Source organism: Channa argus, chromosome 15 (genome assembly GCF_033026475.1).
Source record: "Channa argus isolate prfri chromosome 15, Channa argus male v1.0, whole genome shotgun sequence".
NCBI lineage: Eukaryota > Metazoa > Chordata > Actinopteri > Anabantiformes > Channidae > Channa > Channa argus.
Genome location: NC_090211.1, coordinates 8,483,906 through 8,496,474, shown reverse-complemented (window position 1 = coordinate 8,496,474; position 12,569 = coordinate 8,483,906). Strand labels below are relative to the sequence as shown.

At 40.0% G+C, this 12,569-nt stretch overlaps 1 protein-coding gene across 2 annotated transcripts; it reads left to right on the top strand.

Moving 5' to 3' along the window:
- Positions 1 to 2: 2 nt before the first annotated feature.
- Positions 3 to 12,401, top strand: tlk2 (tousled-like kinase 2). 2 transcript variants are annotated; one of them, XM_067477938.1, is made up of 21 exons: positions 3 to 689; positions 1,788 to 1,870; positions 3,405 to 3,482; positions 3,574 to 3,643; positions 3,728 to 3,771; positions 3,967 to 4,065; positions 4,880 to 4,981; positions 5,203 to 5,295; positions 5,487 to 5,597; positions 5,712 to 5,848; positions 6,120 to 6,272; positions 6,373 to 6,439; positions 6,540 to 6,637; positions 7,384 to 7,465; positions 7,766 to 7,857; positions 7,955 to 8,044; positions 8,194 to 8,363; positions 8,586 to 8,724; positions 9,829 to 9,940; positions 10,117 to 10,224; positions 10,359 to 12,401. In XM_067477938.1, the coding sequence occupies exons 2-21, from the start codon at positions 1,790 to 1,792 to the stop codon at positions 10,530 to 10,532; spliced, it is 2,100 nt and encodes a 699-aa protein (XP_067334039.1). In that variant the 5' UTR covers positions 3 to 689; positions 1,788 to 1,789; the 3' UTR covers positions 10,533 to 12,401. The 2 variants fall into 2 exon arrangements, with proteins under 2 accessions (XP_067334039.1, XP_067334040.1); XM_067477939.1 differs by lacking the exon at positions 3,967 to 4,065.
- The last annotated feature ends 168 nt before the right edge of the window (positions 12,402 to 12,569 follow it).

Genomic DNA, 12,569 nt, shown 5'->3' with positions numbered 1-12,569 from the left:
AGAGGGATTTGCAATTGGTCCAGACGAGATTTGGGGCAGGCGAGGACTGAACGAAGGTGAAAATACTTCAATAATCTCACGAGAAAATATGAGATTTTACTGATTATTGTTTACATTGCAAAACCGTAGAACCGAACCAAATCGATCCGGATTCTCCTGAAACGGATTGCAACAACGCAACTTCCGAAACAGAGTGGTTTCAGCCCTGCGGCGAGAAAGGCGACTGAAGCCGAACTTTGTTTTGATCGAGCTGGAATTCAGGATCCGAAATTCATCCCACCACCGGGGGAGAAAAAGATAGGGGGTAACTAACACTAGCTTACAGACATCCTCTATACCTGGTGAAAAACGCAGAATCCTGAGGATCGCCATTGTGTACAAGGAAGATACCCAACATAGGCACGGTATGGTCCTCTGGGAGAAGGATGTGATGGGGATCCCCGCCTAAGGAGTACAGAAAGGCGGGTTTGGGATACCCGGAGTTGTCGAGGCCTCCGAGGGAATCCTCCGTCATCTACCTTAATCTACACCGCGCTTCTGTGTCTTGATCGTTTACAGCCAACACGCGAGGGACGCGGCTGTGGATGCGGCCTAGCCTGGGAGGGTTTGTCGAGCACCAGGGAAACAACGGAGACGACTTCAGCGCTAACAACAGCCCCTCCGGAGGACAGAAAAAATATTAACTTACAGTAAGTATCTCGTTAGGTTGATGAACAAAAGAACATATCTGGACAGGTCTCTTGTCTCAGTAAATCAAGGCGTCGTGGCACGAGCATCTGACAACACTAGCTGAGAAGATGCTTCTTTTTGACAGACGCTAGCATGTTGGCTACCTCATACTAGCTATCGTGTGCTTTTTAATTTTTTTTGGGGGGGGTAAAATAATTAACCGTTGTACAGTATTTGTGTTTCAGTTTTTTTTAAGTCGCCATCTAATGGGATAACGATGATTTGGCTCACACTAATAAACATTTGCCCAATTTGTGCACGTTCCTTGACAAAATGAGGTCTAGCTAGCATTAACCATTAGCGCTTACAAGTCAATGCTAAGCGATAGCTTGTTAGCTCTTGTATGCGGCGTTAGCTAGGTAACGTTACTTCGCTTACCATTTACTGATAATGTTTCAAATCGTTATTCCGGGGTTATTATGGTAAGCTGGGCCGGCAAACTCAATAACCATATCAAATATGATTTTCATGAAAAAAGAACAATAAAGCCCTGACTATACACAGACGCTGTATGTTACATTATTCATATGATGTATGCAAGCCACATATAAGCAGTCAATGTTGGGCGTGTAACTTAAACGTTAACCTTTGCACAAGCTAGCAGGCTGGGTACTCATTGTCTATTGTGGCCTTTTTCCATTGCTGAGTATACTTGGCAGGCTCTCCATTAGTGACCTTTCATAACTCTAGCGCCATACAACTTAGGCATATAATGCAAGGGCGTTATCACATGATGTTATAATCATTCAGGCACCATGACTATACACATCTGGCATATGTCTTTGATGAGTATCTATTATCTGTGTTGGGCCTAGGACTAGATGGTGCGTTTTGCTCACTAGTCAAGGTGTATGCCTAGTGCTTGCTAAGCACACATGATAATGGGAAACATTGTCATGTTTATTGATGACTCAGAACAGGAATTTTCCACATCCATATAGCTAAAAACAGGCATGACTCATCACAACTGATGCCTTTTAAAACATTGATCTGTCGCTGCTATTTGAATATACAAGACCTTATAATGCCTTTCTTGATCTGTTCTCTTCTCTCTGCAGTCATGATGGAAGAACTGCATAGTCTGGACCCCCGACGGCAGGAGCTGTTGGAGGCTCGCTTCACAGGGGTTGGCGTGGCTAAGGTTTGTGTTCCAGCAGATGTTGCGGAGGTGGAGCATGGGAACTCTCTCCTGTCAAAGTGCTTATAATCACAGATTTTCTTGATTACATATTTTGGTGAATCTTTTCCTTTCTTTGTCTCACTGTGCTTCAGTATCATTCTGCTGTTTGGCCTGGACAAGCTTGGCCCCTCTCACTTTCTTTGTCTGTCTCTGGAGAAGGTTGAGCTGTGTCTGTGTTTTTTGGCTGGTATGATATGGCATCTCTCCCTGGCTCATGATGCAGTGGCTGTATGTGCAAGTGGTGATGCCTGCCAAAAAGGCCACAGACGGGACAAGGGTAGTAGGGGGAGAAGAAGAGAAGATAAAGGAGGAATGCAGAAATAGTTCTTCACCAGGTGTGAGTGGAGGCAGCATTTAGCCTACTCCCCTCTCGCTTGCTACATAAATGGAACTGTCTTCATGGAAGGTGATCTTGGAACAGTTAGGGAGCGAGAGTCAGTGCCAGGAGTGGGCCCTGTGCCAGCCATAGGCAGAGCTGAGCCCAGAGCATGGCATGGCTGCTGCTGCAGAGAAAATGGCGGCTCTTTAAGGCATGATGCCACAGCCACCCTGTATAACAAGAGATACTATGTTTGTAAGGTGAAAGTGAGATAGCCCTTGCTGACACACTCAGCAAGAACTATGAAACAGTGGGTTGGTGGCCATTCAGCATCATAGAGCTTAGATTTTGTATTTTAGTAGTTATTATTCTTGACCTTGAATAAGCCCCGTGGCACTGCTGCTCTCTCTTTCTGTCATCACTGATTTGGTATAAAAGGAAGGAAAATTGTTATCCTTTGAGGACAAAAGCTAGACACCTTTTTGGTAATGGAACAGAAAGGGGCTACTGAAATTATCTGATTATGGATTTCCCTTTGAACAAGCCTGATCAAACAGCCAAGATTTTTTTTTTAGTTTGGGAGGGGAGGGGAGGGGAGGGGGGGGTGGACTAGGTGTAATTTATTAGATCAACTCCTGCAACTTTCACTGGTTTTCTCACGAGACATAAGAAAAGAACAGTTAAGACAATGGTAAAGTAAAGGAAAAATGGATGGTATTATCTAGAGGTGACAGGCAGAGGGAAGAATACATCCCTAGCAGCATGCCTAATGTTCAGCCATTTTAGGAGGGTTCAGTGAGAGAGCTCTAGTGTGCACTGAATCACTAAATAGCTCTCCCTGATTGGACAGTGCCTGCTGAATTCTGATGTGATTCAGTTGATTGACAGACATCACCTAGGGAACCAGCATTTGGACTGATGCAAGTCTAGATTCAGTGGGAAGTTAATGGCGACTCCATTTATCCAAAGAGCCGCATCCCTTCCCTCAGTCTATTACCCATTTTACTGTGTTTTCTAATCCTTTGCATGCACACTGTATACAAGTACGTGTACATTGATTTTGAAGATGGAATTATTTGTGTACATACATTTTCCTTTTTTATCCTTTTTTCCATTTTATTGTTCTCTGTTCTTTGTGTTTTATTTATTTAAATTTTTTACACCTCATTTTAACAGGGCTCGGGCCAGAGTCAAAATGAGTCATCCAATCAGAGTCTATGTAGCGTGGGCTCACTCAGTGACAAAGAGCTAGAGGTTAGTGTCTTTTACTTTTTAAAAGGATATTTTAAAAATATCAGGGTAACCTTAATGTGTATGCTGCTGGTTAACACAATTTTCCGGGCAGACTCCTGAGAAAAAGGCAAATGACCAGAGAGTAAGAAAACGGAAAGCAGACCACTTTGACAGCAGCCAAGGTAAGATTGTCCCAATGCTATGTTCTTCCCATCACAAATCACAAATTGCAGCCTTTCTCTAAAGTCTCTGCCTTTTTTTTCTAGGTAAAGCAGGAGCAAGGGGGCATAAAATTAGTGATTATTTTGAGGTGAGTGTCAGTAAAATGTTTTTTTTGTGTGTGTGTGTTGATTAGACTAAATGTCCTCTGTGCCCTCTACAACGCTTCAGTACTGGGTGCATAACATTTCATGCTTCCATTTTTTTTTAACCATCTTGTTTTAGTCATCTTGGTCTTTTCATTGAAGTGCTTTGCTCTTCTTCCCTCTCTTTACGTGGGTGTCAGTTTGCGGGAGGTAGTGGTCCTGGTACCAGCCCTGCCAGGGGAATTCCACCAGTGGTCCGCTCTTCCCCACAGCACTCACTCTCCAACCCCCCTGTCACGGTGAGCATGTTTGCTCTTTGTTGTGTCTTTTTTTTTTTTTCTCTTTGTCTTAACACTTTTTCCTGCCATTCTCTCTTTTGCACGTGTTATTAACATCTATAATTGAAGTTTTCTTACATTTTGGAATAATATTATATGGTATGTAAACCCAGTACAATATCAACAGAAATTAATGTATATAGATGGTAAATGGTCTGCACTTATGTAGCGCTTATTGGCACTCAAAGGGCTTTAGAGTGCTTCTCATTCAATCATACGCACTCACAATCACACTGACATACAGGACACTTTGAGATGTGACCAGAGGAGCTCGGGATCAAACCAACAACTGTGAAATAGGTGGAGGACCGCTCTACCTCATTTAAATCTATCTTCACTGGCCAAAATTTAAATGAAGGAATGGTTAACAGGAATATTTTGGAGCAAAGAAATACATTGTTATAGATGAAAATGTTTGCAATGCAAACACACACACACACACACACACACACACACACACACACACACACACACACACACACACACACAGTCAGTTAGTTAATAACCTGTTGAACACTAGTTTGGGTTCTTTTTTTGTGAACTCACATAAAACTAAACCGTAAACTCCAAGTTCTTGTATCTGTTTTTATTTATTTTGACTTAGTTTATATGGTTCTGATGCTTTAGAGTGTCAATACTTGATGGGTATTATTTTCATTTCTTTTGTCAAAATGGACTCACTGGCAGCTGCAGCTCTAGACAAGATTTTTAATGTGAAGATAGGCACCTACTGTATGTGCAAAGTTTTTAATGTATTAATCTACTTGCCTCAAAGGTGCAGCAAGGAAGCCCTTCCTCTGTCAGCTCAGTCAACACTGAGCTCTCATCGTGTTCGCTGAAGCCTGCATCTCTTCACTTGGTCCACAAAGCCACACAGGTACTTAACAGGTTGTCGGAGCTGTGATGATCTGATTTTACTATACTATAATTCAATAAGCAGTTATTACATAGTTGCCATGTAAACCAACAAATTGCAAGAATCAACATTAACTGTAAGATATGGTTAAGTGAGTTCACCTGTTGTGCTACTTTGGTCATTGTTACTGAATGGTGCACCATTAACATAATCACTGTTTTTGTGCTCCCTGTACTTTGTAGTCTGACCTTACTATAGAGAAACTAACAGCAATGGAAAACAACAAGAACTCAGACCTGGAGAAGAAGGAAGGCCGAATAGACGATTTGCTGCGGGTACTAATCTTATTACATGTCATTTCTACTACTCTGCTTGCCATTTTCTGGGGCTTTGTTAATATCATGTTGTCTTTCATGGGGTTGTACTCAAGCATGATAAAGCTGACACATTTATTCTATTTGTACAAATTACAATACTTAATTCCTTTTACCTGATCATTTTTTCTTATTTGTGTGTCCTGCTCCAGACAAATTGTGATCTGAGGAGACAGATTGATGAGCAGCAAAGGATGCTGGAGCGATACAAGGAACGTTTAAATAAGTGTGTGACCATGTCTAAAAAGCTGCTGATCGAAAAAGTATGTAAACCTAATACCTTTTTGACTTGTTTTAATGAATTTTAGAAGTCCTAATTTAAGGAACAAAGAATATACGCCTTAGCTTTGACGCCTGCATTTTTCCGTGCTCTTCAGTCTAAACAGGAGAAGATGGCATGCAGGGACAAAAGCATGCAGGACAGGCTTCGACTGGGTCACTTCACCACAGTGAGACATGGAGCATCTTTCACAGAACAATGGACAGATGGTTATGCCTTCCAAAACCTCATCAAGTAAGGATCTTCATGTAGAACTTTAGGCTTTTCCTTTTCTCCATTTTGTAATCAAGGTTATGTTGTTTGTTCAACAACATATTGTATCAATTATTTATATTCATTTTTAATTTTTAACTAATGAAGACAATCTGCCTAACATACCAACCTGTTTTTATAGATGAGCCGAAAGCAGTTCTTTAACCAGATAGCCAGAAGGCTTACTGTATGTCATGATAAAGAAAGATGTTAATAGGTCTGTATGTTTTACCAATGTATCATCTATTTCCAGACAACAAGAAAGGATCAACTCCCAGCGGGAGGACATTGAAAGGCAGAGGAAGTTGCTAGCCAAACGCAAGCCACCCTCAATGGCCCAGACTCCACCTCTAAGTTTGGAACAAAACAAACGCAAAAGCAAGACCAATGGGACGGAGAGTGAAGCGTATGATGCTTTTATTTAATAATCTCTTTTATACCAGATGATTTCCTCCTGCATACTTGGTTGAAGCTGTAATTAAGAGTTTGGTTCTTTGTTCTCACAGGTTATCACAGGCAGAGTACCACGAACAAGAGGAAATCTTCAAGCTAAGACTAGGTCATCTTAAGAAGGTAAAACCTAATGTAATTTTTTAGTAGTTTTTCGTGCCAACATTCTCTTGATAATTTTTTTCGTCTAGTAGTTCAGCTTTTGCTTTTATGTCTATTAAAGGAGGAGGCTGAGATCCAGGCAGAGTTGGAGAGATTGGAGCGAGTGCGGAACCTGCACATTCGTGAGCTGAAGAGGATCCACAATGAGGACAATTCCCAGTATGATATTCTTTTGACTTTTACTTTTGTAGTTTAATAGGTTTAAAGTGGTATCTTTAGTAGAGAATTATGACCATTTAATACATTCATGACTGTTTAAAATAAAAGGTTTTCCACCACCTCAAACATTAATTTGCCCCATGGTCCATTGCATTAGCAGCAAGATGTTTTGCCTACTTAAGTCTTACAGTGTTGGGTTTGCTAATGGTCAGGCAGCCATAAGTTTTATATTATGTAAAAATAAAATGTTTATATTTTTATTGGAAAAATAATATAACATATTGCAATATTCTTTTAAGTCTGTTTTGGCCAACTTTTGTGCAATTTAATTAAAAACTGCTCTTAATGAAATATTTTGTCCAATTGGTCTCATACAAAGCTTTCTTAATTAATGTCTGACAAATCTCTGTTGCTGCTTTTTTAACATACTTTGAGATGAAAATAGTGACGGATAATTTACATATGCAGAAATGTAAAGTGTTAAAAGAAAGAAAAAAGAAAACACTTATGATTTCCAGTCTGATCGTACTGACACCAGTAACAGGGCCAGACATTGTTTATGAGAACAACTAGGACCACATTTGAAAGTATCTAAATTGAGCTGATATATTTACAGCCTCTAATCAGAATCACATAAAATTCGATTTCTGGCCACTTCAGCAGGTAACATGAAAGTAACTTTAGTTTGTACTAATGTATGCCAGTGCTCTTAACTGTTGAACCTGCTTTGTTTTGACCCTGTGTAGATTCAAAGATCACCCTACGCTTAATGACCGATACCTGCTTCTACATTTACTTGGACGGGGAGGTTTCAGTGAAGTTTACAAGGTAAGAGCCACTTTATCTGTAGCTATAAATTAAAAATGACATTGTTTCCACAGTGATAGAGAAAGAACTCAATCATTTTGCATTTTTAAAATACTTGTGTAACGACACTGCTCTGTTGATCCCACAGTTGCTGGGCAGGGCATACTTGGAAAATATTTTAGGATGGGTATTTAATTACATGACACAAAGCTGACATCATCAATGATAAATGAGGGCAGCTATATGACATGAAGCAAAAGTGTTGCTCTAGCAAAAATAATTTTATTTCTAATAAACTAACAGGAGGCATTTATCTTCCAGGCTTTTGACTTAACAGAGCAAAGATATGTTGCAGTCAAAATCCACCAGCTAAACAAGAACTGGAGGGATGAGAAAAAGGAAAATTATCATAAGTGAGTTTTTAATATAATTTATAGCAACACAATAGTACATTATCTAATATCCATACTTAAAATGAATGGTCTAAATGTTTTCAATTCTTTGTTTCAGACATGCATGCAGAGAATATAGAATCCATAAAGAGCTGGACCACCCACGAATAGTTAAACTGTATGACTACTTTTCACTTGACACTGACTCGTAAGTAATTTCCTTTTGAGATGAATACATAGCTTTCTGGAGCTTTATGCAGATTGTAGTAGTTTTGAGCTTCAACATATATTTCTCAGTATGTAGAGCCACGACTTTGTTTGGACTTGATGAAATACTTCCTGCTTGTTGTGGAGCAGGTTCTGCACAGTCCTGGAGTACTGCGAGGGCAATGACCTGGACTTCTACCTGAAGCAGCACAAGCTTATGTCTGAGAAAGAGGGCCGCTCCATCATCATGCAGATTGTTAATGCTCTCAAGTACCTCAATGAGATCAGACCACCTATTATCCACTACGACCTTAAACCTGGTGCGTCTTCACACTGCAAAAATCTAATAGCAATTTCTTTGGCACAAGACTATTGCAATTTAAAATGTTTAAACTTTGCAACCCTAAGTATAGACGGGAGTTTAAGTGTGGTTTAGAATATCCAGCAGGGATTGAGATGGTTTGGCCTCTAATTTTTTTTTGCATTGATTAGAATTGAGTAATGTACTTGTTTAGTTTAGCTCTTTTCCTCATCTGCTTCAGGTAACATCCTTTTGGTGAACGGCACTGCCTGTGGGGAGATCAAGATCACAGACTTCGGTCTCTCAAAGATCATGGACGATGACAGCTACAACTCGGTAGATGGGATGGAGCTGACGTCACAGGGAGCAGGGACATACTGGTAAGAGTTGCCCTGGAAAATTAAACTCTGCTGCAGGGGTGTCATCATTTGGGATATAAAATGTGTTATTTGCACCACTTAATTTTGACCCTTGGGGGCCAAAGCTAAAAAACTTTTTTGTGAGGGCTAACAAAAAAGGAAAAACAAAATAATAGAATGCTAAGTATGCAGTATTAGGAGCACAATCAGTTAATCACCTACAAAACCCAGACTTGCTGGACCAGCCCCTTTTTGTGAGATTTTGTGAGCTTCCTCTAAATTTAGCTGTCAACCTCCACACCGTTAAACTTCAATTTTATTTCTAAATAGGCTGTCCTGCATCAAAAGATTTGGAAAAGACTACAGCACTGAGTTTGACATCCCTACATGCATGTTTTGCAAAGTTCTGCATTGTTACTGTCTCTGATATCAGTGATATCACACGTGTCAGTAGCAGATCTACATGCCAAATAAATTTCCCATGCAGCAGCATAAGAATGTAACTCATATTAAATGAGTTAGCTTTGTCTAGTCTGCCAATACAAATAATTTGGCTTTATTAAATAAAGAGGAAAAAAAGTGCAGTACATATCTGAAAATTTTTAAGAGGCACTGTTAATAGTGCCTTTGTATTTAACCTGTATAATATCTTCAGTAAAGTAATTTGTCACTTTTGTGATATTCCTCATGCATTGCTGACTTTAAAAACACCCCCTGTCAAAATCGATGTGCAATGCAGATCTGTGTCACATATTGCGTTTGTCACAAAATTGGTGGGGTAGTGTCGTGTTACACAGGTGTACAGGACTGGAGTTTTAATTTGGTTAATAGTTGTGTAACTTCTACCATGTTGGCTGTTGTACAAGGGCACAGCCAAAGGGTTTCTAAGCAAGATGAATGACTGACCTACAAACAATTTAATAAACGTGGACATCATGACTGGATGGCTACCTAGTACACACATACTATATATCACTGTTATGTCACAACTTCATATGTAGGGATAGCTGAGAGCTGCAAAAGAAAATACTCTATAACACTTTTTTGTCAAGGTTACAAATGTATTTTGGAATTGTACCTGTTGAAAGTGACTCTTATTACTGCGGCTCCACTTATCTCCTTCAGGTACCTGCCACCTGAGTGCTTTGTGGTTGGGAAGGAACCACCCAAAATCTCCAACAAGGTGGACGTGTGGTCTGTGGGAGTAATTTTCTATCAGTGCTTGTATGGCCGGAAGGTAGGAGACCAAAAAAGTTGCAAAAAGCCTTGTGTGACCTATTATTGAGTTCTAAAATTATGTCTGTTGGTTGTAAGGAAATAAAACTTTATTTCCAAATTATACTTTGGAACTTGGGACACTGACACACAAATGCCTTCTAAAACCTGCATTTATTTCTCCGCTTTGCTCTCTAGCCATTTGGCCACAACCAGTCCCAGCAGGACATCCTGCAGGAAAACACCATATTGAAGGCAACAGAAGTGCAGTTCCCCCCTAAACCAGTAGTCACACCTGAAGCTAAGGTACCGGGCTCCTCTCTTTTCTTATAATTCTTTTGTAAAAAAAAAACAAACAAATAAATAATAATTTGTCTTTTTACCAACACTAAAAAGGTGCTTTTGTAGTAATTTTACTCTCTCATTCATTCTCCCTCCAGGCCTTTATAAGGCGCTGTCTAGTTTACCGTAAGGAGGATCGTATTGATGTTCACCAGCTGGCCAGCGACCCCTTCCTCATGCCCCACATCCGCAAGTCTGTGGCTTCCTCTGGTACCTCGGCGATGGCCGTGGCCTCAACATCTAGCTCCTCCAACAGCAGCGCCTCAAACTGAGCCCATGCTTCTTTACTGACTGACTGACTAAATCATTTAAGAGTGGGATGGGGTGAAGGCAACACCGTGCCATTCCCCCCTTCCTCCCAATAACTCCACCTTGCCATGAAGAGCCCAGAAACTGGTCAGACAACGGCAAGGAGCGGCTGAGAAGTCATGGACGGGTTGTCGGCGCTCATCCCTCTCATGTCTATCCACCCCTGCCTGTCTTGTCTTCTCTTCTCAAAAGAGTGGCATTGTTCTGGGGGTCAAAGCCCTGGATGACTTACACAGCAAGGGGCAAGGTTTGGCACTGTGTTGGTGAAAAGCGGGGTTCAATGTTTGGGATTTTTTTTTTCTGCCTAAAAAGAAAATAAAAAGAAGTATAGACCTGCTTCAGCTTGGCCAGATGGAAAGGACTGCAGAAGGCCTCATATCCATATGCACTCACACATACACTTGTGCATGAGCTATTCTGGTCTGAGGTAATTTGAACACCCCAAACTCAAATGTTAACCAGTCTGGCCTGTTATTGTATTGAACCCTAAGTATCTATGGGACTATGTCATCCAACTTGGAGTTCTGGGATCCCCTGCTCTACTTAAAATCCAGGCTCAGATAGTTTGAGACGAGGAGGGCGGGAAGCTACTGTCCCCTCTACACTTTGCTCACATCTCCTCGTCCAACTCCTGTGACCAAAGCTTATAACTTCCAGCTGGTGGCAGTATTCCACCTCAGTTTTTATAATGAATGGTTTTTAGAGTTGTTACTTGATACCGAGTGGAGGCAATTGAGAAATGATCCTTTTTTTCTTTTTTTTTTACTTTAATGGAGAAAACTTGTTTGTTTTTATTTTCAAGTTGCCTTTAATTAGAACTGTTATTGTTTTGGATTGACCCCTCCCCCCCTCCGTTACCATAAACACACATATTTATTTAGGTATGTTTGAATCTATTTTTGGCCAACAAAATGAAATGGGGGCTGGTTTACCAAATAGAACTATTGGGGAAAGATTGGGCCTTAGCAGAGAGTTGCATAAACCATTAAATACTATTGGTTAAATGTGTTTGTTGTTCTGGGCTTCTGTCTGAGTGGGTTTACCATCACTGCTCTTTATGAAGGAATAATATTTACAACACAGCTGACAATGTATTCCTAAGCATTATGTCTGTACTTAGTTTGTGTTTATCGTTTTTCAGTAACTGGTTTTATAGACTTCCATTGAGCCCCAAAGTGCGTGCTAAAAATCCTTTTAATGGGTTCTAGTGTTTATATTAAATTTGTAGTTTTCTGATAATTGAGTAAATGAGTCCGGAAACAGACTTTATATATAAATTGTAATGTCACATTGACTATAGTCTGCTCCATAAATGATCTCCATAAAAGTCTGTCTCTAAAGTAGTATTTCGAATAATATTTGACACAATAGATTTTGGAGCATACAAATGGCCATGCACATTAAACAACATTTAGAACCCACTGATCGGTCCATGTAATGTATTACAGCAACAGACTTAATAATAATATTTCCCCCGTATGCACGCAAAGCTGTTCTCACCTGCAAAAACTGTAAATGTTTATTGAGTGAAATACATAAGCTTTGGCAGTTGGATGAAGGCTGCTTACTTGGATCACTGTTCATAAGATTACAGTTGACTTATAGGGATACTAAGTCATACCACTGCCAACTTTATATTAACACAGTACATAGGGGAAAGTATAACCAAGTAACTGTAAGGTGAGTACAAAAGTCTTAATTTAAGCATTCTTTTCTTTTGTTCCATGTCAGGACTGATATGGTTCAGCTGTTGGTATGAATATGGTTTGAACATCAGAAAAGATGTTTGGCAGGGTTTTGTCTGTTTAAATAAAACAAGGTCATTCAGCATATTTAGAAACCGTTTTTTTACAGGAACAAACAAAACTGACATCACCCAGAGGCAAATTTGGGGTGAGCAATGTTGGATACACTGAAAATGTCTTACTGAGATCTAGTCTGTGGCCAAAATGATACAACAGTAATCAAAATTGTAAACCTAGACAAAATTTTATGACAAA

Coding starts and splice junctions, on each gene's coding strand:
- tlk2 (XM_067477938.1), top strand. CDS start 1,790: ATGATGGAAGAACTGCATAGTCTGGACCCCCGACGGCAGGAGCTGTTG. Junction 4,982..5,202: donor TGGTCCACAAAGCCACACAG/GTACTTAACAGG, acceptor TGTACTTTGTAG/TCTGACCTTACTATAGAGAA. Junction 8,725..9,828: donor CAGGGAGCAGGGACATACTG/GTAAGAGTTGCC, acceptor TATCTCCTTCAG/GTACCTGCCACCTGAGTGCT.